General features: G+C 37.4%; 5 protein-coding genes across 10 annotated transcripts; 1 reads left to right on the top strand and 4 right to left on the bottom strand.

Annotated features, from left to right (window-relative positions):
- Positions 1-2210: 2210 nt before the first annotated feature.
- LOC122279629 (cysteine protease ATG4-like) lies at positions 2211-8040 on the bottom strand. Of its 6 annotated transcripts, none has more exons than XM_043090370.1 (10): positions 7712-8040; positions 6544-6651; positions 5604-6105; positions 5415-5500; positions 5220-5270; positions 4695-5074; positions 3685-3823; positions 3011-3066; positions 2796-2866; positions 2211-2685 (listed from the first exon to the last, which is right to left on the bottom strand). In XM_043090370.1, exons 2-10 carry the CDS (start codon positions 6556-6558, stop codon positions 2465-2467), a joined length of 1521 nt encoding a protein of 506 aa, XP_042946304.1. In that variant the 5' UTR covers positions 6559-6651; positions 7712-8040; the 3' UTR covers positions 2211-2464. The 6 variants fall into 6 exon arrangements, with proteins under 6 accessions (XP_042946304.1, XP_042946306.1, XP_042946310.1 ...); XM_043090372.1 differs by lacking the exon at positions 6544-6651 and adding an exon at positions 7371-7483 and having other exon boundaries at positions 5604-6171; positions 7712-8039; XM_043090376.1 differs by lacking the exon at positions 6544-6651.
- A 3862-nt stretch (positions 8041-11902) lies between these two features.
- LOC122279290 (phospholipase A1-IIgamma) lies at positions 11903-13401 on the top strand. The gene is made up of 2 exons (XM_043089830.1): positions 11903-12561; positions 12658-13401. Exons 1-2 carry the CDS (start codon positions 11974-11976, stop codon positions 13258-13260), a joined length of 1191 nt encoding a protein of 396 aa, XP_042945764.1. The 5' UTR covers positions 11903-11973; the 3' UTR covers positions 13261-13401.
- A 1073-nt stretch (positions 13402-14474) lies between these two features.
- LOC122279289 (pyruvate decarboxylase 1) lies at positions 14475-18607 on the bottom strand. Its single transcript, XM_043089829.1, has 7 exons — positions 17978-18607; positions 17685-17848; positions 16378-16939; positions 15871-15959; positions 15658-15775; positions 15218-15406; positions 14475-14940 (listed from the first exon to the last, which is right to left on the bottom strand). Exons 1-7 carry the CDS (start codon positions 18440-18442, stop codon positions 14770-14772), a joined length of 1758 nt encoding a protein of 585 aa, XP_042945763.1. The 5' UTR covers positions 18443-18607; the 3' UTR covers positions 14475-14769.
- Positions 18608-19818: 1211 nt separating this feature from the next.
- Positions 19819-21147, bottom strand: LOC122280113 (signaling peptide TAXIMIN 1-like). Its single transcript, XM_043091088.1, has 3 exons — positions 20567-21147; positions 20280-20474; positions 19819-20161 (listed from the first exon to the last, which is right to left on the bottom strand). The coding sequence occupies exons 2-3, from the start codon at positions 20396-20398 to the stop codon at positions 20038-20040; spliced, it is 243 nt and encodes an 80-aa protein (XP_042947022.1). The 5' UTR covers positions 20399-20474; positions 20567-21147; the 3' UTR covers positions 19819-20037.
- Positions 20459-23037, bottom strand: LOC122280112 (pentatricopeptide repeat-containing protein At1g28690, mitochondrial). Its single transcript, XM_043091087.1, has one exon. It carries the CDS (start codon positions 22847-22849, stop codon positions 21257-21259), a length of 1593 nt encoding a protein of 530 aa, XP_042947021.1. The 5' UTR covers positions 22850-23037; the 3' UTR covers positions 20459-21256.
- Positions 23038-23865: the final 828 nt, after the last annotated feature.

The raw sequence follows: 23865 nt of genomic DNA, 5'->3' as shown, positions 1-23865 counted from the left end.
ATTTATAGCGATTTTATAAGTTTATTATAATTAAAAATATATAGTCATTTAAAATGAATAAAACATTTTCTCGAGTTTGAGGGGGAGGCAGATACTTTTTTTTTTATTGGCACTAAATTTCGACTAATCTTGGAGTGCAGATACTTTCAGTTTCAATATAGAGCTTATCGAAAAAATTCTCCCATCAAAACAATTTCTCCAAGAATGTAAATGTGAATTTTAAACTCAAATGTCTGGCTCCAAAACCACAGACCACTCCCTAAAGTTGGGGAGGTAGATTCAGTAAGCACATGAAGCCAATAATTGTGGGGTCGGTGGTTTCGACCTACATGACCAGAAATATACCATATGTTGCCCTGAAAGGCTGTGATAATAGGTCCTGCTGCTCTTCCCGTGAGCCCTATTGTTTGGACTACACGCTGGTCAGTGGTCACGGGCTTAATTTGAAGGAACCCACATACATAATTTGCCTGTGGGAAAAGCTTTACTGTTGCAATTAACAAGGAAAGACAGTGCCGCTGTTTCACCATATCACACAATTTTCTTAGGTAATTTCTGATATTAGATCCTCAGATATCGGAACCTGTAAGTATGCCAATTGATTTAATAAGGGAAGATGCAGTGTGTTCAGGTGAAGAACTTTTCCTTTCCAGAAAGTATGAGTGACCATTCACTTTCATGCTTTCGTGGCGGCAAGGGCTGTTCGAACTTCTTTAACTTTACATGCAATTCAGTGAGGGTTCATTTTCAGGGGTCATGAATGATGTCTCCCGAGATTATTAGTTTGCCTTTGCATGAGGGCAAATATCTAATAATATTGGATGGTTTGTCTGCCTGCAATAAAGCAGAAGATCTTGCATTGAGTTTGACCCAATTTGTTCGTGCCACAAATCATCAGTTTCCTCTCTTATTTATCGTCCGTTGGAAGCTTGCATTATGGCAGTGGTTTTGGTTGGCAATAATGTTGCTATCAAAGGGGAAATATGTCTGCATCTTGCATCAATCTGCTCTCTACAACACATGGGGATCCCGGATTCTTCTTTTAGAGTGGGTTAATGGAATTTGTAATTGATATAACAATGGAATAATTTTACAAAACCTATGATGATTTGCATGATATCAAGTAAGAGCATAGTTCCAAGATAAATAAGCTCAGACACACAAGACAACAGAATATGCTTTGTTGTAGTATGAAGCAAAAGTTGCAAAGCTCATTGTTGTATAAAGGCATGGATTATGGATATGAAGGCCAATAAAAACTGACTCAAAATCTAATGTATACATCATTCAAAATATTAATGAACCTTGTATAGTAAGTTGTATTTATGAGTATAGAAGAGCTAGACATGGTTGGTTTTTCCTTGCTCCTTGTGAATTCAGGAGATTGATGAGAAAAACAAAGAAAAGGAAACCACTAAACAGATGCACAACTCATTGTTGGAGACTTAGGAGGGGAAGAAACCAAAAAGATAAATGTTGGACATGGATTCTAGGATATGTAAGTTTAGTAGATCATTTTTGGGAGAAAAAGAGAGAGGGTTTTGTTTGGGAAGGACAGTTGGGCTGGATAGTAGATAGAGACTTTTTTTGGTCATATCTAGATTTAGTTCTTACCGTGGCCAAATTTGTGTTGCTATTTTTTTCTCTCCTCTTTTCTACCTTTTTTTACAATGTTTGAGCGAAAATAACGGCAGAAATGATTTGAAAGGGATGGAAGGTTTCGAATCCAAATTTTCCATTTGAAAATTCAGGTCATATGTCATCAAACTCTTACTGAAAAATCTGTGTTTAAACTTTAAAATATGAATCCATGTACCATTTTTTCAATTTATTTTTGGGTACCCAACCTGGCCGGCTTGATCTGCCGCGATGGTAATCCGAAGATGTTTTCAGCTGGTTCAACAAGATACCGTTTTGCTCATAAAGTAATACTTGAAGATTGGACAGCCAGCGAAGAAAGAGAATCATGAGAAGTTATGACATTCACGAAAATTCAATGCCATCATGGCTCATGCCACCCTTAAAACAACAGACAGGAGCGCCCAGTGCCATGTCAGGAATATTATTGATACCTCAGGGTCCAACTGGTGGATAGACAGAATTGGCTTCGTACAGGCTGAGAGTTCCAACCCACCGTGTCCATTGTAACTGTCTGGGAAATAAATTAAGTAAAAGAAGCTGCTATATATACCAGCTATAAACATAATAAATGGATCATAAATATCTCTAATCAATTTATCATATTGACACTTGGAAAGTTATTTACAAAATACAAAGAAAAAGAATTGTAATAATTCAATGTTCGTACTACAGATGCAGATCCATCAAACTGGATGAGTAAGACAGAACCACTGTAGGGGTAGTGAGAACCCTGTGGAATTGGCATAAGACCAAACAGAAGCCAAATCATATACAAAATTTCCAACCTTCTTGCTGGCCTTAGAACCCACTAAGTGATCCTTAATCAAAGGAGTTGCCACTCATCCTCATGTGAATGGCCCTCAGCATCACTCATGGCCACCACAGCAAAGGAATCTTCCTTTCGGATCCCATCAGTACTGACCGATGATTCAGGATGACTACTAGTTTTTGACAAATTATGTTTCTGAGCCACAGTAAATAATGGAGCACCATTTGATTTATTTGCAAGATTGGATGCCCGGCAACAAAAATCATCAAAATCATCTGCCAATACAGAAAAATGAAAAAGAAAATATTTTCGTCAATAAAACATTTGTCATTAGTGATGAGCAGCAGAACCATGAGATTCAATCAAGAGGGAGCAAGCAACAAACCTTTGTCTCGGCAATAAAATCCAATTGCTAAGGATGGATCAATTGAGTCCAATGGTATGTGCCGAATGATACTGAGAGAGAGTGAGAGACTGCGAGAGTGAGAGCAAAATAAAAAGAAACCAAAAACTTTTTTTTGATCGGTAAAAATATAAGTAGAATAAAGAAACCAAAAACTGTAAATGCTGAAAGTGATTCAGTCTCAGCAATAGGCTTACTTGCAGTGGTAAGATGAAGTATCAGCCTCTTGATTGTCACTACTGACACTAACCACCTGACAACAAATAGCATTAAAGTATTATAGCAGCGAAGAGTGAAACCACAATTTCATTATGCTCAATATACAGCCTAGAACATAAGACCAATCAAATGATAAGCATCTTTAAGACCGGTAGACAAGGAGTTGAGATGAAATGATGTTTACAATAATAAAAAATGGAATGCACCAATGGCAAAGCATGATGCTGGGATGCTGGAGATAATTTCAATCATCCACCTTGGCTTTTCGCATTTCTTATTTTGCAGCTTCTCACTGGAGAAACAAGTTATCAAGCTTATTTCGTGGGGAAATTCAACGAGGCCCAACAAAGTTGCATATATGCAGAATTTCCAATCCAAGGAAACAGTAAATTCTGACTACTAGATAAAACACGATCAGTTCTCTCCTTTGAGTTCTTTCCAGGACTATCTTCTCCACAAAATCACAAGCCATGCTTCCAGCGTCTCCCTTCCTCTCATTCCTCTAGTCTCTCAAAAGTTAAAATAAATCTACTTCTAAAAAATATATATATTTTCAAATTCATCAATTTCTACAAATATAGTTCTATCCATCTAATATATGCAATTACAAGTATTTAAACAGGAAGCAATTTATTCAAGTCAGGCTATATACCGGCTGAACATCATGTGGATCAAGGAAGAAAGCTTTTTCATCTTGCACACCAACAATGTAAGTTGAAGCCCCAGGCTTCCCACCGACGATGCCAAGGCTCTGTGGGAACATAAATGTTGCCTGCAATGATGGAATATATCTGGAAAGAATATGAAAGAAAAAACATTTGAGTAATTATCATATATAGCAGGAAGCAGGATAGAAACAAATTCTAAATTTCACTGATTCTATCATTGATTAACGTATTCGTTAATATTTTCTACATAACCTTATTCTATGAATCAATATTTTTTTCATAAGTAAATCTCAGAACCAGCATATTAGGTCACACCACAATCAGGAAAATAAGTACAGGATCACCATTATATGTCTGCTCATGTCAATGGGAAATGAATTCCTAGCAGATCGAGTTCGTGCTTCTTCAATTCATGGATTCTAAAATGGATTCTAAAAAGATTAAACAATTGTTATCAATGGTCTTTGGACCAAATGGCAACTCCTCTCCCCTAAAAGTTGGAGGAGAAGGCATAAAATCTCAATCGCATGTGGATGCATCGGTTGTATTTAATGTTGCACAAAATTTGAAGAAACTAACTCCCTCTATCTCCCCCAAAGCATGCCATTGTCTGCTATATGGCTGTTTAGCTTAATTACAAGCCTTTTTTATGACCTCAAGATTCCCAATAAACTGAGTTACATTTCATAAAAATTAAAACTGAAACCTAAAGTGGATATGGGCATACTGGAATTTCATTAAGATCTCCATCAAAGTTCCTAACAATTATTACTCAGGAAGCTACGGGCAATCCAACAAGTTGGATAAAAAAGCTCCTGTCAAGTCTTTCCTCAACAAGATAGTTCAATTAAACAAGTGACTACCAATCCCATCAAAACCATGAACATACCAAGATCTGACATAACTATGCTAATCTAGGTTCTGTAACTTCCCAAGATTACCAAAGATGAGAAGATAAGGGACAATTAGTGAAAATTCCAGCAACTTTACAAACCTGGGATTGATTTTGTCAAGTCCAAGAACCAAAGGAACCAATAAAAGAATGGGCGTCCAACTAACTTGACCTCTTGAAAACTCCAAGCAATGTCTTGAGGCATCTTCAATACAAAGAACAGGAGCTCCACCTCGCTCCCCATCTTCATCACCAGAAACAACATAAACAGCCATAGGAAGTGGCTGGTCCTCAAGGTCAGTTGCCTCTCTAATAAAGCGGGCTAAAGTTTCCCATGTACGGCACATGGCATAAGGGCCCACCCATGACCCAGCAGCAAGGTCATAAGCATTTCCAGCTTGAAGAAGATTGTTGATAGAGAAAGGTGATGCCTCAGAATCCCCAAAAAAGTGCAGAATCTCAATATATTCTCGGTCCAATGACTGCATATCATATTAAAATTAATAGGGGTGATTGAGAATGATTTGTAACTCATAGACCTTTTTGATGAAAAAACTTCATCTCACATTTTTTTAGGAACGAAAAACTAAAACGCTAGATATCTCATTTCTATGCCATGCACCTCACCTTTTGCAGAGGTTTCCTCCAGGATCGCCCTAAGCGATGAAAAAGCAACACCTGCAAAGACAAGTACTAGTCATTCATTGACCCAAAAAAAAAAAAAAACACAAGCATGATCAAAACAAGAAACAACCTAATGAATAATAAATTCAAATATCATTTTAAAACAATATAATGATAATCAGATAAGAATATCTATACCTGCGCAACGAGCATCTGACTGCTGCGAAGCATGCAACCCCAGCCAACATCACTTGTATACTTTGAATCTCCAATAGCATTAAAACCTGTAGAAAAAAAGGGAATAATGGTTTTATAACAGCAATTCAAACTTCCAAAAGCTTTTTCTGTAGATCCTCTATAGCAAAGTAAAAATTTCATTGAACAAACCTTTACGATATGTCATCAAGATTCTTGATGAAAAATCTTGTTCAAATGCTGCTAATCCATTGCTAGAATCAGCATCTCCTAATGACTCATCCTGTGAGATTTTATAGCACACACCTAAAAGCCATATGTCACTAGTTGAGCTAGAAACACCAGTCCTGCTTGACCCCAGTACACGCTCTTGAAGTCTCCTCATTGAGCCAATAGCCACAGCTTTTTTCACAGCTGCTGTCCATCCATTGTGTCTAATATGAATTGCCTTCTTCTCACAAGCTGGGGAATCACTACGAACTGCCTTGTTTTCACTATCTGATGGCTCACTACGTGTCTCAAAGAACGAGAGTGCAGATGCAAAGATACTTGACCATAAGGAGGCCTTGGGGAACTTACTAGTACTGGATCCTGGGTCTGAAGAAACAGATGGTGGACATCTACTTGAGGTATCAGTTAAACTTTTAGAAGAACATTTCGAAGCAGCGGCTCTCTCAAAGAAACCCTTCATTACCTAGTCATAAAGCATCATGCAATGATGTAATCGACTCATATGAGCAACCCAAATCTTAATATTTATCTGCACATCAGAGGTACAAATAGAATAAGTTCCAAACTGGAACAAAGAGAACTGAAACATTCTCCAAAACACAAGGAAGCATATTAATGATTGTCAAGTAATTGGCACAACTTGCAAAAGTACAAACTTTAAATTAATACAATTGCATTCTAAAAGCTGTATACTCTAGTACTCTATGAGTCAGGCTGAACTATCTTCAACTATAATCTATTCTCACATTGTTTTTTTTATAAGCTATTCCATCAGTTTCAAATGAATGAAAGAAAAAACAGAGAGTTAAGAGCCCATGCATTAGCAGATTCAAGCCAAAATATGAAAACCGTGTATCCCAACCACTTTGGGTGGTCACGCATATCTTTCTTCGCCTTTCACCTGTACCCAGAACATTTTCTGTTTCAGCCACTATACAGTACTCTCTGAAAATGCCTTCTTCAACGCCACGATTTCCAAATAAAGAGTGCAGGCACAAGCTTCAATCAACTGGTGAGATGATGCAATAGAAAGAATATGAAACAACTGAGTTCGGTCCATATATGTGATAGCTGAACTGGAAAAAATATGCATCCTAACGGCTTAACTCATTACACAAATACTGTTTCGCCATTCAAAAATGCAAAAGGTGTAGCTCAAGTACACAAGTTGTATACAAGAGGAAGTGACTCAGATCACATCTTAGTACAGCATAACTTCCCCTATAAATCTATCTAAGTTTATTATTCCACATAAAAATAACTGGAAAGATCAATTATATGCCATAACTCCAAAGAACACACATTCCTCTGATTCTCAGATAACAAATTCTATCTCAAATGGCTAACTAATTACCAAATTACGAAGATAAGTCGAAACAACCCAACTTTGTACATTTTCACTTGCCAAAAAAACGCGTAGAACAATGAATACCAGATTCGAAATGAATATATGAATATTCAATGGCATGACACTCGGGCATTGGCACCCTCCATTTATAGACTAGCTAAAGTATTTTTGTTTTTCTTTTTAATAGACACAATGAATGTCCATCTAATTCTTATTCTGGGGCTGCCAAGAATACAATGGTTAGTATGGCAGCCATACTAGCAACCAATGAAACCGCCTCGCAACATCCTCTCAAGAAACCAAGCCTAGAACAAAGCTTGCCCTTCCGATTTTAACATTATAAGCTTCATCCAATCCAAAACATTTGATGTGCTCACTACCTGGGAGTAATTGAACTGCCCTTGGTTCCCTAATAAGGCGATTCCTAAAATCTCATAGAGATCTGACGGTAACGATCAGCACGAGTCCCAGAAAACGACAGACTGATTGGGATCTGAAAACGTCACAGGAATATTTAGAGATTATCCTCTAAACTCATGCATTCAGACACATAAGAACCAAAAAAAAAATTCTTGCTTCAATAATTCTTATTCACAACAGGCACCGCATACTGACTACAAAAATCTAAACCTAACATTACTATTATTTTAAAAAAACCACCATATATATGGTGATGCATGTGGAAAGGAAAGAGAGAACAGTAAGAAAAGGGATGGCCTACCTGAAAAATCGCAGAATTTGAGTCTGATATAAAAAGGAAAATAGTGGAAGTCGATGCTTTTGGGGTCGGCTTGGTCGGCCGTCTCGTCGCTTCCAGGGAAAAGGAGTATTTCTGGTTACGGTATCGACCGAGTGGGGAGAAAAAGTTCTCACACACAAACACAGAATACCCAAAAACCAAACACAGGTCGAGGTCAAAGGTCGGAGCTTGTTTCGGAATCTACGAGACTTTGTTTAGAACTTGGCATGAACGACAATCCCCACCACCCTGAATAGTGTCTTCTTTTTTCTCTTCTTTTTTTGTTTTTGTGTTTTGGGGGGGGGGGGGGGGGGAGGTGTTGTCTAGAACTTGGCACGAACGACAATCCCCACCACCCTGAATGGTTTTTTTTTTTTTTTTTTTGGGATGTTTTGGTTCGAAGTGACTCGAACTTCGAACAAACGGAGCCCATAATTTTAGCCGCCCACCATTTTAAGCCCAGATAAAAAGACGAAGACCTCCTGAGCCAGGCCTAAGTGAAGACCAGTGAATGAAGCAGACCTGGACTGACAAAAATAATATAGAATAAAAATTATTTTATTATTTTGATTTTGGGTTTTAACTTGGATAAATTTCACTTGACAATCTGAACTAAACAAATTTCAAACGAATTCATGAAAGTATGAGAAATAGAAGTATTGATGGTGTATTTTGTATGCTTTTGGGCTTGATCTTTAGGTAATTTAGATCTTCAATTTTGGTATTGTAAATACAAAACAACTCCTAACCCGATAGCTGGTTGCAATCGGGAGAAGCCTCCAATGCTTAAATTAGTCTAACCTTAAAAAGAAAATTTAGAGATGATTATAGTAGACAGAGTTTAGAAAATCCACCTTTGTTTCGGTGTCTGCGGTTGGCTTTTATACATGCATCCGAGATTAGAGAACTGTAACCTAGAACTGAGCGGGGGTATCTCCTAACATATCTCATTTAATGCGACATGACCCTCTGCTGAAACAATTAATGCAGCGTAACTTTCTGGCTATGCTTAAAGGTGGAGTCTCATCGATATGGCATGTTCTCCTTTTTCCATGTCTGAATGGCCTTATGTACTCCTTAAGCCACAGACTATCCTCAGCTCAACACCTGTGTTTATTATGTCTGGGTCGATGGCTCCCAGGTGGCAATCGAGGTGCTTGGCAAACATAGGCCTCGGGGTGCTGGGCCTAGCTTCTTGTGACTCCAGTGGTCTATGGGAAACGCTCTTGTTACTTGGACTGGGCCGGTATACTTCGGCCTAGAGTTCCGGAGAAAAAGCCCCCAACAAGAAGGTTGAATAAGCCCAATACAATGACTAATGTTACCTATACAACATATTTTACAACACGTACTTTAAAATGAATGTATTTTTGTAAAGTGACAGTTACTTTTAAAAGGTATTTTACAAATATACCATTGATTTTAAAACATAGTTATGTAATATGTTGTGAAAAGTGATGTATTTATCATTTTTCAATTAGTTTTTTTTTTTTTTTGAAACACAGAATTATGTTACTTCATTCATCACCCAATACAGGATTTGTCTTCTAGGACATACTTATCAATTACAGATGATCCTTCTTCCTTCCATACACATTCAACATCATAAGCTAAAGCTAACTTTGCTAACTTATGTCCTACACAATTCACTTCTCTATACACAAATTGAACTTTCCATAGAGGTCTCCCGAGTTCCTTTCTTCTTGTGTCTTCAATGAGTTGGCCATACCACAAACAGTTTTCATCAACATTGTTTGTTGCTTCAACAACAGATTTTGCGTCTTCCTCAAAAGTCACATCTGAGAAACCTAAATCATCACACAATTCCATTGCCCTTCGTAATGCATGTGCTTCAGCTACACAAAGTTGGACTACACTGTAAAAACTCTTGCATAAAGTAGCCAATATATCGCCTTTCGAGTCTCTCCCCACCTTTTTGTCTTTTGCATCTATAGCAGCATCTCAATTGGCCTAACCTTCAGTTGTCTCAGTTTTTTCCACCTTGTCGTACCTCTCCTAGTCCCTGATGCAATTTGAGTCAGATTCGGCACAATCTGAGCTTGCTTGAAATCCTCAAAATCTTCTACTGCTGCTGTTATTAACTTATTAGGTGGATCAAACTGGTTTTGGAATATTACTACATTTCTTCTAGTCCAAATTCTTCGCATAATCATAACCACCTTTTGAGAATCATGATTACATGATAACTTCTCTATTAAATTCTGCCATAAGTCCATAAAATTTACCTGTCTTCGACCATTTTTTAACAGGACTGCCAATATTAGACCACAGATCACTGGTAGCAATACAACAACACAGCACATGACATACTGATTCCTCTTCACGCAAACAGATGGGGCAATTAGCTAGGTGATTCCACACAATGCTTATCATATAACTTGCTTCTTGTAGGTAATATCTCATGTATCTGGGTATGCTAAACATTTTATTTTCAAATAGTAATTGACAGTAATTTCATGTATAATTAATGGTAACCAAAGTCTGAGAGTAGCGCAAAGCTTAAATATTCACAGCAATAAACAGTTGATGTTTACAGCATAAACTCCACCCATCGCAAGGAAACTATTGAAATGATAAGTTGAAAGAAGTACCATCTTTGACTTCCAAACATCTTCATATTTTTCACGTGCTTTTGTTTTAATAACTTTAAAGCTACGTACATACTACATATATATACGACGACTAGTACTTATGTGTTGAGGTGATATCACGATGAAACCTGCAAGAGAAGCTTAAAAGCTGGCAAATGTTTGTCACTGTTGGTCCAAAAGAAGATTGAAAAAATTAAAAAGGAAGAAAATAGGTAGTACAGCGTCAGCCTTAACATAGATATATTGGTTGGATGCCTTGAGACTTTGCACCACCTAGCTATATATGCCAATCGTGAAGGCATGTTAGCACGTCGCTTCAAGCATGCATTATAATTAAAATATACATTCAATTCCCATTCTAAGTTTGATGACATTTCTATAAGATCGAGAAATACTAAATTTGCTTTGTTTGTTTAACCAAAACTAAAAATCTCATCTCATTTAATCTCAATTCATCATTATAATTTTTTCAAATTCCAATATAAAATATAATAAACAATCTAACTTTTTCAAATCTCAATACAAAATTAATATTAAAAAATTATATTATAACAATATTTTATTAATTACTATTCAAAATATCTCATAACCTACGAGAATGTGTAAATTCGTTTTAAAAAAAGTAAAATTTAATATTAAAAATATAAAATTTTCATGTGAGTTTGTAAATAATAAAAAGTAATTAATGGTGGACCCTACTTTTTTAAAAAGAGATGTCCGAATTATTATATTGAAACACAGGCCTAATGTGATCATAATTAGATTTTCGTGAATCATTATAATATGGAAAACTTTTATCCAATTAAGCATATATATATATATATATATATATATATATATATAAATACATATGATTTTTAGTTGGAAATTCAAAGGATTCTGATTGATTGGATTAAAAGCTTGATCAGTGTGTTCAAATGCATGGCCAAAGCTGATGATCTCATAGCATTCATATTAGGTTTCCTATAAAAAAATTTATAATTTAGTTAAAAATGACATTTTCTAAAAAAAAATTTCTAAATTTTACATATCTTTCAAAAACTTCTTACATCTCATTCTCTATACTTTCTTTATTCTATTAAAATAATATTTCTCTGTTCTTTCTTTATTATTTTTTTCTCTTACTTCTATTTACAAACTTTAACTAGTACTCAATATTTTTTCTTATGTTTTGAACTATTACTCTAGTAAATATTTTAAACAAAAATTTTAATTATTTTTTTGTGGGCATGATAATATTTTTAAAATTATTTTTTAATATTTCCGTAATTATTTAAATTATTTTTAAAATTATTATTTAAAACTAGAATAAATACGAATATGATAGAAAGTATAGATGATTGAAAGTAAATAAGTATGATAGAAAGTATAAATGATTAGAATAAAATATTGATAAAAAATAATTTGTAGATGAACAGTAAGAACTACTGTACATATCCTAAATATTTTTCTTAAAATGGAGATTCGGACGTAGGAGTGATTTTGATAAAATCCCTAAAATTTTCTTCAAATTATAGAAAAAAGGTACATATGCAGTACCGGTTGGGAATACTCTCAAGCAAGTCATGTCTATAAAGGCTTGCAATAGACCGAGTTACATATCCTCACAGGTGGTTTGGCTTGACGAATAAGATGAATAGCATAGCCAAAAAATGGAAGAGCCTTAGCGGCCAAAATCATTGGGAGGGTTTGCTGGACCCTCTCGACATTGATCTTCGCCGGTACATAATTCATTATGGTGAAATGACTCAAGCTACGTATGATGCTTTTAATGCAGAGAAGGTATCAAGGTTTGCAGGAAGCAGCCGATATGCAAAGAAGGATTTCTTCCCGAAGGTGTTTCTGGAGAACGGCAATCCTTTCAAATATACTGTGACAAAGTTCTTCTATGCAACATCATCAATCAAAGTCCCCGAAGCATTTATCATAAAATCCTTGTCGAGGGAGGCATGGAGCAAGGAATCAAACTGGATGGGGTATGTTGCAGTTGCCACGGACGAAGGGAAGGCCATTTTAGGGAGGAGGGATATTGTGATTGCTTGGAGAGGAACAGTGGAGACTCTGGAATGGATAAACGATTTAGAATCTGGTTCGGTTTCAGCTTCCAAAATACTTGGAGCTGAGGGTCATGATCATCCTAAGGTGCATCAAGGTTGGTATTCCATATACACTTCTGATGACTCTCGTTCGCACTTCAATAAGACTAGTGCCAGAAAGCAGGTAAATTTCGACAGATTATTCTTTATTTACGTACCCATCATTCTTAAACATTAAGTAGAACGATATTCAAAAAGAAATGTTTCGTTTATGATCCAGGTTCTTGGTGAGATTAAGAGACTGGTGGAAGAATTCGAGAACGAGGAAATCAGCATAACTGTAGTTGGCCACAGCTTGGGTGCAGCACTCGCAACTCTAAATGCAATTGACATAGTTGCCAACGGAGTCAACATGCCAAAACACCATCAACACAAAGGTTGCCCGGTGACGGCATTTGTATTCGGCAGCCCTCTTGTGGGAGACTCGGATTTTAAGAAGTTGTTCTCCGGACATAAAGATCTTCGAGCCTTGCGCATCCGTAATTCTCCGGATCTTGTTCCCAACTATCCATTAATAGGGTACTCGGATGTGGGAGAAGAGCTGAAAATTGATACCACAAAATCGAACTTCTTGAAGAGTACAACAAATCCGAGAAATTGGCATAACTTGGAGGGATACCTGCATGGAGTTGCCGGGACGCAAGGGAGTATAGGGAGGTTTAAGTTGGTGGTTCATCGTGATATTGCACTTGTAAACAAGACCATGGATGGTTTGAAGGAGGAGTATCTTATTCCGGCATTATGGCGGTGTGTGCAGAACAAGGGTATGGTTCAACAGCCCGATGGTTCTTGGAGATTGATGGATCATGAGCCTGATACTTGAATGTTTTTAGAAGGAATTATTGCATAGTCCCATAATACGGGCCGGTGGTACGTACTCATCCTATTGCAATGTATCATACTAATAAAGATTTATAATTTTTTATTATATAATATTTTATGATGGCATAAAATTAATTGATAATATCATTTTACGTTATATATATATGCAATATTATTTCTGTCAAAAAATATATATATTTATATTTGCTATAAGTTATCATGTACATGTGTGCTTGTTGATTCTTGAAAGGAAAATTCCAGACCCACAAAGAGAAATACAAACAAGAATACCTGAAAACTGACATATTTAATATGATATGTCACATATTTTACCATCTAACAAGTCAAATCAAGGTATATCATAAGTAAGTTTATAATTATTTTCAAAGGCCTAACATTCTTCTTATCAAAATAACTTAAGCCTTGGAATTTTAAGCAAAATTTATTAAAAAAAACCCAAATAAATCTGGTATAAAAGAGTGGGTTCAATACCACAAAGGTATCATTTTATTTGCTCTGATCGGAACAATGTATGATAATTAAAGAGGTAGCGCGATCGATGTGTGCAAGTTACGACTAAGATTTTTGGTGGAAAGGGACACCAAGAAGAAGAGTGCACGGTAACAATGAGGAACCGGGCCAGACAAAATGGGTTTGTTCAGTTGTAGAAGGCATCAATCAAATGAAGTGCTGGTGACAACGAAAGCATGATGAAAAAATGGAATTCTCACACAAAGTGGATGCATGCATGCAATTGACTACTTAAAGCATCGGCATGCACAGTTCGAGATCATGCTTCTATAGTTTGTTTACTGCAATTCGGTACCCAATTGGAAGGAATACTGAATTCAGCAAACCACATTGGTGTATGCACAACAGAAAATAAAATCAATACTAGGAGTCCCATATGTAGCAAAAACCAATTAAGGATGACTGTTAGAACTTAGCAAACAGAGAGTGGCCGTAAATTTATATTGTTGCAAATGGAATAACTATTTTTAGGCTTGATGAGGTTTTATAACCAGGGATTCCTATTTCTTTAAAATTAGACATACTTATTTCTTTGAAAAACTGAGTATTAACTGTTCCAGAGATGTGGGACGGTGTGGTTTGGGGTGACTCTCCTCATGGGCGTTAATCACAGTCAAGCAAGCCTTACCGGACAAATCTTTCAGTTAAATCACTCTAATTAACAACATCAACCATAAAATGCCCTCAAAAGAAACACGAGATTTCTAAGTTTTTATTAATACATCACGTAGCTAGCCAGGTGGGTAGGATGAACGAAAGGCAAGATTAGTTTCATAACTCCAAAATGCTTTGATACTAATATACGGCAATAAACACTCGGCTCTTATACAACAAAAAGCAGGATGCAGCAACAATAGAAATCTCATCCAAACTAAGAAGGCCTGTTTTCTCTTATTTGTAGCTCTGCTACATGTCCCTGGATTAGAACTCGAGATACGAACTCCAAACCTGCGTAAAGAAATTTTCCAACACCAATCTGTTATTGAGGATTTGGAGGGCGGCCATTAGCAGCAGAAACTCGGGATCCCCACTCCAGCAGCTCTTTGCTGGTGTCATCCTTATGCACAAATACTTCAATGAAACATAGAGAATCCTTTTGTGCTCCTGTTGCTGTTGCAATGGCTTCTAGCAGTTCATTCTCTGTTTTTACCTGTATTTTTAAAACAACGGAATCACTTGAAAGAAAGAATATAACAGTAAGAATGAAATGGATAAGAATAAAACAAATTAAATTACAGATTAAGCAATGCTTAATAATGTTAGATAAAAGGATATATTTTGGAAGTTAATCACAAACAGAGAATCGTGTTGCAATGACCAAGCTGAGGAAGGGGAATGCATGTGTAGTAAAATGATAAATCATTGAACTCATATCCTCTTAATTATAATATAAATAGTCAGAAGTCTGTCTCATGAATGATGATAACCTTGGCAGTCCAGCATTTGCCCTCGCCATTGTGGATGGCATCAACAAGGCCAGTGTAGTCCCAGTTCTTAATCACATTGTATGGGCCATCATGAATCTCAACTTCAATTGTATAACCTCCATTATTGATTAGGAATATGATGGTCCTTTGTCCGCATCGAATCATGGTTGAAATATCCTGAGCTGTAACCTGAATAAAACGGAACATTCGTCAATCACCATGCTCTATAATCTATAATCCAAAATATAGAAATTCCATAGCACGGTTTAGCAATCTGTCAGCAGGACCACGTCAGGGACCCCCACAAATACCCAAAGCAAGGGACAGGAAAGGTTCTGCTTTGAGGGGACAGAGACAGGAAATAGGCTTGCCAGTCCTGTTGCTATCCCTACCACCAGCACAAACGTGCTATAAAAGTTCCTATCATAATTATCACTAACCTGAAAACTACCATCACCAATACAAGCAATCACACGCTTATCTTTGGCAGCCTGAGCATATCCAAGAGTGGCACCAACTGACCAGCCAATAGATCCATATTGCATCTGGAATTCAAACCTAAATCCAATAGATATTAAAAAAATGGCACCCTGCTGACTGATAAACATCTCATATTCAAGCATAAAGGGAGCTTAAGGAAGAGCCTGGCTTACCCACAGTTCTCAGGGAGGCGAAGTTTCTGGCAATTGAACCACGAGTCTCCAGTCTCAGCAATTACTGCAGTGTCTCCACCTAACATTTCCTGTTTAAATCAAATAGAATATCTGATTACTTATAACATGAAAAAAGACACAGGAAGAAGAAATTGTGTATTACTAAGATTATTTAAAGTTTGGAGCTCAAAATTAACAACCAAAAATATCACAATAAAGACCTAACAATTTTTCTAGGAGGATGGTCCCGAAAAGGAGACATGAAAAAGAGGTTACCATTTGAAGGACTGGGACACAATCTTACGTTCCCAGTGGCATGAAAAAATTGATGGTGAACTATGACGGGTAAGTTTACTAAACCAATAGATGGAATATGATATGCCAACCGTACTGGATGTTAGACGAGAAGAAACAACATAGTAGTTTAAAGGGGTATGTATTTCATAAACCTCAACGACCTCTCAGAAATAAAATGTTTCGTTTTACATAGCGATTCTTGGGTCTTACCTGAATGTGCTTGAAGAGAACATTGACCCTTAGAGGCTCGTCTTTCTCACACTCTAGAGGGATGCCTGGTGGCACAAAGATCCTACGGTAATTCTCAAGAGCTGTACTGTTTCCCTTCAGCTTTTTGGCCAATGCACTTAAGAAATCGGCCATGAAAACCCAGCCAAAAGAGGGACCATTGGCTATAGTCACACGATTAGGATGCACCATTATTGCTTTCTCCTTCTTGATCAGCAAGGAGTAACCAACAGAGCTGTAATCATTAAAGATGGGACCAACAAAAACATAGGCATCGGCAGACTCCACAATCTCCCCGACGAAGCTGGTGCTGACAGCTCCCCAGTAAGTCCCAATGAAGTGCGGGTGGTGCTCCGGAACTAACCCCTTGCCTGAGGGCATGACAGCTATTGGATACCCACTGGCATCTGCAAGCTCTACGAAGGCCTTTCGCGCCTTTCCAAACCTTAACTTGGGCCCACCCACAATGACAGGCTTCACAGCTTTATTCAAAAACTCAGCCGTCGCTTCCACCGCTGCCTCTAATCCTAGTTGATTACTAACCCTGCATGAAAAGGGTGGTCACGTGAGTCAATTCACTAACATAACTAAAAAACTAGGATCCAATGATTTAAATCAACCAAAAGTTCTATCTCTATAACTGAAAACAAGATGTGCGAAGGAAAAACTGCAGAATTTATAGTTGCGTCAAAAATCGCAAAAATGGGGCAACAAGATGAATTTTTTGTAACTGAGTACATCATTTCTTATGTATTAAAAGTGACGTAGAGAACCGCTACAGATAAACATCCCAAATGGATGAATGAGTATGTATTCAGGATGTATCAATCCAAAAATTCTGTTCTTTATCAGCCAAAAACTTATGCCATCATATTGTTCACATTTTCTTTTCATAGGGAGTCCAATATCAACTGCCCAAACAAAAAAAACAAATTTTATAGAGAAACCTCAGCAAGCAAGCAAGGTCCTTTCTCTTCTCTATAACCACCTACCTATTTACTGCTTACTTAAATGTATCAACTTTATATTTTTATCAACATTATTCACGCTGCCTAGCATAATCTTCACCCGTTGTCTGCACCTTACCGTCGCATTTATCAAACAACGTACTAACCAAAGAAAGAAACACACTTGTCAAATGCGTGAACCAAGTCGTAAAACATTTCGTTAATTATAGGAACCCATAAGTTTTAAACGAACCATATACTTGTTGACGAATTCAAGAAAGGCAAATCAAATTCATACACATTCTAAAACCCAAAATCGATTAGTGAGAGAAAATTCCTTACTTTGGTGCTATAAAGAAGGGCACCGGCTCCCTAGCGAAAGTCGGATGAGGACAAGCCGACAAATTACAACTGATACTAATATAAACCGGCTTGCTTTCTTTCAAGGCAGTCGAAATTGCCGTGTCGATCTGCTCGTGCGCATCATCCAAGTTATTCACCACTGCCTGCGTACATTACCAATCAAATATAAACTGATCATGCATAGGATCATCAAAGCTTTCAAAAATAAAGCATGAAATTAATGAGACACATAGACACGCTAAATAAACCATGTTTCTTTCTTTCCGAGTTACCTGAGCACAAGTGACTGTCTGAAAGCACCTGAGCTCTTGAGAGAAATCGGGCAACCCGATTGTGTGATGGAGGATCCGGTTAGTCCCGTAATCATTGGAGTTGGGCCCACCAACTATACAAATCACCGGCAAGTTCTCACTATAAGCGCCGGCGATAGCGTTAATAACGCTGAGCCCCCCGACTGTGAAAGTGACCACGCACGCGCCAACGCCGTTGGAGCGCGCGTACCCATCAGCGGCGTACCCGGCATTGAGCTCGTTGCAGCAGCCGATCAGGTTAAGCCCAGGCTCGGCGATCAAGTGATCCAGAAGGGTCAGGTTGAAGTCCCCGGGCACAGAGAACACATCCCTGACGCCGATCTCCACAAGCCGCCGGGCCAGGTGACATCCCAGCGTTCCGATGGGGGCAGCTGGGCGGACAGGCCTAGGAGCCGCAGCTGACCCGATTGAATTTGCAGCTTCCATGAAACTAAAATTAACCTTTTGATATTAATCAGATCTTTGGGTTGATAACGGCTTTGATCGTGCTCTGATATAGGGTCTGGGGAAATCAGAAATGGGTGCCGCACAGGAAAGTAAAAAAGAGTGGCTTTTTGGAAACCATTGGCGGACTTTGAAGAGAATGAAAACGTGATTGGCTGCTGGGGTCAAAATCTAGGAACACCGAGAAGAATCAATTTTTCGAACTTCGTTCCCATGGGTGCACGTGATTGAATTTCTCTTACGCGAACTACCAATCCGACCGTAGATTATAAGATTAAAGTTTTGTATTAGAAGATTAAGGTTAAAGTTATATGGATTTGATTACACATGATTAATAAACGCATTGATTTGTGTCGATTAATAATCATTTCTTTGCGACAATAACTCACATCAATACATACTTATCATATCTTGTCATTTATTGGGACGAAATTTGATTTGTTATTCTGTTTTTTTTTGTTTCTTGGTTACATGGGTTTTATGAATCGTAGCATTATTTAGATAAGTCATCAAATAAAGATCAAGTTATAAAATATTATAATCGTATACCATTATTCGCCAAGAAACCGATAGTTGTTTTGAACTGTTTTCTGTGGGTTTAATAATTAATTACTTTAGACAAGTCTAAAACAGTGTCGGTTTTAGACTTCTAGTGGCTGAAAAGTCTAGTTGTTGGAAGGAATCATGGACCATTCCGTTCGTAATGGACTATTGAATAAAATAATAAAATATGCTATTTATCATCCTCACGTACGGTATATTATATATAATTTTTTAATTTAATTTTTTTTTCTTTTATCAAATATTTGATGTATGGGTGATGAATAAAAAAATTTAATTAATACAAAGAGAATAAAATTTAAAAAAATATGATATATAGTGTATAAAAATGATGAATAGCAAAGTTCTAAAATAATATCTATCTTATAAGTGTGGTGAGCACACAATAAAAACAAATCTACATATATTTTATTCCATTGGGTTTAGTAATCAATTGGAGGGATGGACCAAAAGATTGAAATAATGCAAGGTGGGTTGTCTCTGGTTTTGGACACCTAGCTCGTAGTTTCATCTCATATAAATAAAAATATCATATTAATTTATAATTTCTAAAAGATAATATTAAGTAATGGATCAGGATGGACCAAAAGATTGGAATAATGCAAGGCGGTTGTCTCTTGTTTTGATTAAAAAATAATAAATAAAAGATAAATAAATCGTTGTAAAATATATTTGATTAAAAGAACAATTTTACTACTATATATTCTAACGCTCGGAATATTAATTATCAATCCCTAACCAGCTTCGTAAAAGATCTTTGAAATCAACATTTATATGAAATTGAGACAATATGAATCTCACATAAATATTTCTTATTATACTTATTACTTTTCGAAATCGAATGATTCAATTTGGCAGAAAATTACAGAATTTCACAACAATGAGATCTTGTTCATCAGAGCAGAGACAAACTCTATTTCCCCAAGACATGTGCCAAATCACAAGTCTATCAGGGAGAAAATCAAATATCAACAAACATTTAGATAGTGGATATTCTATTCAGGCTACCTACAATTTTAACAGGGGATCTTAGATGTGAACCATTCCATGACCAGAACAGGAGCCTTGATTAACATTAGTGCAAACTCAACGATCAGTGTCACGCACAAGCAGCATGGGCATATGCAAGTCAACGCCAACCTGCAGCGTCACAAACACGAGGTTTTTCTCTAATGTTCTCATAAAGAGATGCAAGGAAACATCAATCTTCTAACAAGTCTTGTGTGTGTGCGCGTGTGTGAGAGAGAGAGAGAGAGACCCGACGATCCAGACGAGGATACCAACAACGGAGATGAGGAGGGCGAGGAAAGCGAAGGGGAGGCCAAGCAGAAAGCCCAGAGGCCTACATTCACAATCCTCACAGCAGCAGCAGCACATAACAGCTTCTTCCTTTCTTCTTCTTCTTCTTCGTTGCTTTTTGGGCTTTTCTTTTCAAGATCTTTGGTTCTCACAGCTTCAAGAAGCAGTAAATACAATGCAAAATCTCGTCGGCGGAGAACACGAGTACTAGTACAGGTCGATAAAAAAGACAAAATGAACACGTACCATGCTGCCGATTAAACAAAGTTTGGGTCATGATCTTCGAAAGAAACGGGTGAACTACCAACTACAAATTCCCACGTCATCATCGAACTACTCCGGAAGCTCCCTTCGTGGAATAACTTTTCAATCATTTTTTAAAAGAATTTCAAGACATTTTCCATAGTCCATACGCCACGAGCAACTTGGTTTCACTGCCTTGGTTCTTCTAAAATTTCCAATTTCATCATCCAATGACTGCCGAGACTGAATATATTGTAACAATTATTTCGGTACGTAAGCCTCAAATCTCTTGCCTCAATTTTGTCCATCAGGGTCAATACCTAAGAAGCTTATAAGTCTGGCTCTGAATTCTCCTCTACTGCGTATATAAACTTGAGGTTCGGAATTATCCAACCTTGCAGAAAGTGGATGAATCTAGCCACCAACTCACCGCAGACAACAGTTGACGAGCCCTTTTTGGCCTTTTCCTGAATCTTTCTGGAGTGACCATCATAAACCTTCCTATCTGCACGCTATTGTTGAACAATTATGTCTACACTCTTGATCAAAGAATCCAAAAGCATAAATTACATTTTCATCCAATCGCTCAAAAGAATATTGAATGATATCGTTTCCCATATAAACAATATCGTCAAAGCAAAAGGAGACCTGAAAATACATGGACTATGGTTTACGTCGCGTGAATCTGAAAGCTTATAAAGCACTATCAGTCCCAACCCAACTCCAGCCAGTATCTTTGGATATCCCTTTGAACTTCATTATCTCCCTAAGTTCACTAACACTGTCCCATTTCCCGGCAGCTGCCAAAGTATTAGATAGTGCAACATATGCCCCAGGCCGACCATCAACGTTCAATTTAAAAAGTTCATTGGCAGCTATGTTTGCCATCTCAACATCACCATGCAGCCTACACGAACTAAGCAGGGCAGCCCAAACATCAGAATTGGGCTTTTCGGGCATCCCTATTACAAACTCCCATGCTTTCTTTAAACTCCCGGCACGGCCTAAGAGATCAACCATGCAGGCATAATGCTCCATCTTTGGTTTCATCGAGTAATCTCTCCCCATGCTTTCAAAGATCTCCCTGCCTTTATCAACTAGCCCAGCATGTCCACAAGCAGATAGAGCACCAAGGAAAGTAACGTAGTTGGGTTCAATGTGGTATTCCTTTTGCATCTTGCTAAAGAGGTCAAGTGCTTCATCAGGATATCCATTCTTCCCATATCCATCAATCATGGAAGTCCATGAATATACATTCTTTTCTGGCATGTGGTCAAAAACTCTTCGTGCGTCCTCAATTTTTCCACATTTAGAATACATATCTATGACAGCACTTGCCAACTTAATGTCAGAGAAAAATTCAGTCTTCATCAGTTGACTTTGAACTTGTTGGCCAGTTTCAAATGCTGTCAACACAGAGCACGCCCCGATCACACTAGCAAATGTAGAGATATTAGGCCAAAAGCTCAACCGTTGCATGCCAATATAAACCTCAAGAGACCTGCTAGCATATTCAATCGATTTGCTGTAACCTTCAATCATCGCATTGTATACCACCACATCTTTTTCCACTGTCTTCCTGAATATGTCTTCAGCATCCTCAATAGAACCTTGACTCATGTACCCTGAAATCATCGATGTTGAGCATATTACATTCCTTCCCAGCATGATATCGAACACAGTCCTCGCATAAGCAACCTTCCCATTCTTAACATAGGAGTCAACGAGTGCTGTATAAAGAACATCATCCGGCTCAATAGCAGATTTCAGTATCTGAGCATGCACCAATCTTCCTAAACTACACGGCAAAGGCACATGACAAGCACAAGTAGACGCCTTTAAAAGCATAGAAAAAGTAAACCCGTCAGGCTTTTCACCAGAAAAAACCAGTCTACGAACTAAACCAAGTGATTCTTCAACTTTTCCATGTTTGATATATCCACCGATCATATAATTATAAGCAGAAAGCGTTGTTTGAGGTAATTCCTCGAACGCTTGGCGTGCATATTTCAGGCAGCGACATTTCAGGTGCAAAATGAGGAGTTTGATGGATATATTTATATTGGTCCTGAACCCAGTTTTAAGAATATGGGAATGTATCTTTCGGCCAGGGGAGGGGTTATCCGAGTTGATGTAGTGCTGCAGAGCAGAGGCAAGAGAGGTGGCATTTGGGTGAGAGAGATATTGCGTTGGAGGGAAAGCTTGGTCAGGGGGGACCGGGAGTTTAAGATTCTGCTGTGATAAGAAAATGGACGGTCCAATCGTGGGTAGTTTTGCATTTTTCATCTTATCATTTGATCTGATCCAGACTGAGCTGAGAGAGCCAGACAAAGCTGCCGTGTTCTGCCACAGGTCATTCGGGGAGGGAGAGGGTTTCGGGGAAAATTTGCGGAAACATTTGCGACTGAAAACAGTTTGAAATCACGAGGCCAAACGTGAGAGAGTAGATGTTCAAGTAACAACCCTCCTGCTGTTGTTTTTTTTTTTTTTTTTTTTTTTTTCCCTTTAAATGGGCGCAAAAATTCCGGCCCACTTGGATTCCATTTTCACAGAATAAAGTTGATAAAGTAGGATGTGGCGATATGAATTGGGCCCATTGGGTTTGGTTGACGGTAATGATGTTGGGGTATCCTTGTATTTTTTGGGCTGTCGAATAGAATAAAGATGAGGAATGAGGTTAATATATTATTATGATATCTACGATGATGGGCTTGCTCTCCAATCCATTTATGTCTGAGTCCCAGCTTTTGAGAATTGGATAATTAGGATTTAGGAATTCCCTTTTTCAGAATATTTTTGTGTGCCTTGCGGTTTTACCGATCATGAGATCCGCTTTTGCCTCCTTTACTAATCTTGGCTGACCATTAGATTATATTTTTTAATATTATTTTTATTTTAAGATTTAAAAGTATGGAATTTTTTATTATATTTTTATAAAAAAATATTAATAATAATAATAATTATATAAGATGAGATGAGTTGAGAAATATTCTGAAAACAAACTAGGCTAAGGGTCCATACATACTAGCTAGAACTATGAGGTTGGATAGAGAAATGCTATAAAAAGGATTTATACTACATGGTATAGTACTATACACTTAACTAATATGTGATTTATCATTTTTACTCTTCTAGTTAAACATATACATATTTTAAGTATTAAGACAGTAGGATAAAAATAAGAAATTATATATTAATTAGGTGAATGTGTGTGATGTTAGTGTAATAAGACTTCTATATAGAATTTTTCTAGTAGATAGTTGGAACAAGTGGGAAGCTATCAGAAGAGAATTTTTGTTCGA

This window comes from Carya illinoinensis, chromosome 10, assembly GCF_018687715.1.
Source record: "Carya illinoinensis cultivar Pawnee chromosome 10, C.illinoinensisPawnee_v1, whole genome shotgun sequence".
Lineage (NCBI taxonomy): Eukaryota > Viridiplantae > Streptophyta > Magnoliopsida > Fagales > Juglandaceae > Carya > Carya illinoinensis.
Note: the sequence above shows the minus strand (reverse complement) of the source record. Positions and strands in the feature narration are given on the sequence as shown.

Coding starts and splice junctions, on each gene's coding strand:
- LOC122279629 (XM_043090370.1), bottom strand. Junction 5,271..5,414: donor GTCAGATGCTCGTTGCGCAG/GTATAGATATTC, acceptor TTGTCTTTGCAG/GTGTTGCTTTTTCATCGCTT. Junction 3,067..3,684: donor ATCCACATGATGTTCAGCCG/GTATATAGCCTG, acceptor ATTTGTTGTCAG/GTGGTTAGTGTCAGTAGTGA.
- LOC122279290 (XM_043089830.1), top strand. CDS start 11,974: ATGAATAGCATAGCCAAAAAATGGAAGAGCCTTAGCGGCCAAAATCAT. Junction 12,562..12,657: donor AGACTAGTGCCAGAAAGCAG/GTAAATTTCGAC, acceptor TTTATGATCCAG/GTTCTTGGTGAGATTAAGAG.
- LOC122279289 (XM_043089829.1), bottom strand. CDS start 18,442: ATGGAAGCTGCAAATTCAATCGGGTCAGCTGCGGCTCCTAGGCCTGTC. Junction 16,940..17,684: donor CCCTTCTTTATAGCACCAAA/GTAAGGAATTTT, acceptor CTTTTCATGCAG/GGTTAGTAATCAACTAGGAT. Junction 15,776..15,870: donor CGCCTCCCTGAGAACTGTGG/GTAAGCCAGGCT, acceptor TATTGGATTTAG/GTTTGAATTCCAGATGCAAT.
- LOC122280113 (XM_043091088.1), bottom strand. CDS start 20,398: ATGTGCTGCTGCTGCTGTGAGGATTGTGAATGTAGGCCTCTGGGCTTT. Junction 20,162..20,279: donor ATCCTCGTCTGGATCGTCGG/GTCTCTCTCTCT, acceptor GTGACGCTGCAG/GTTGGCGTTGACTTGCATAT.
- LOC122280112 (XM_043091087.1), bottom strand. CDS start 22,849: ATGAAAAATGCAAAACTACCCACGATTGGACCGTCCATTTTCTTATCA.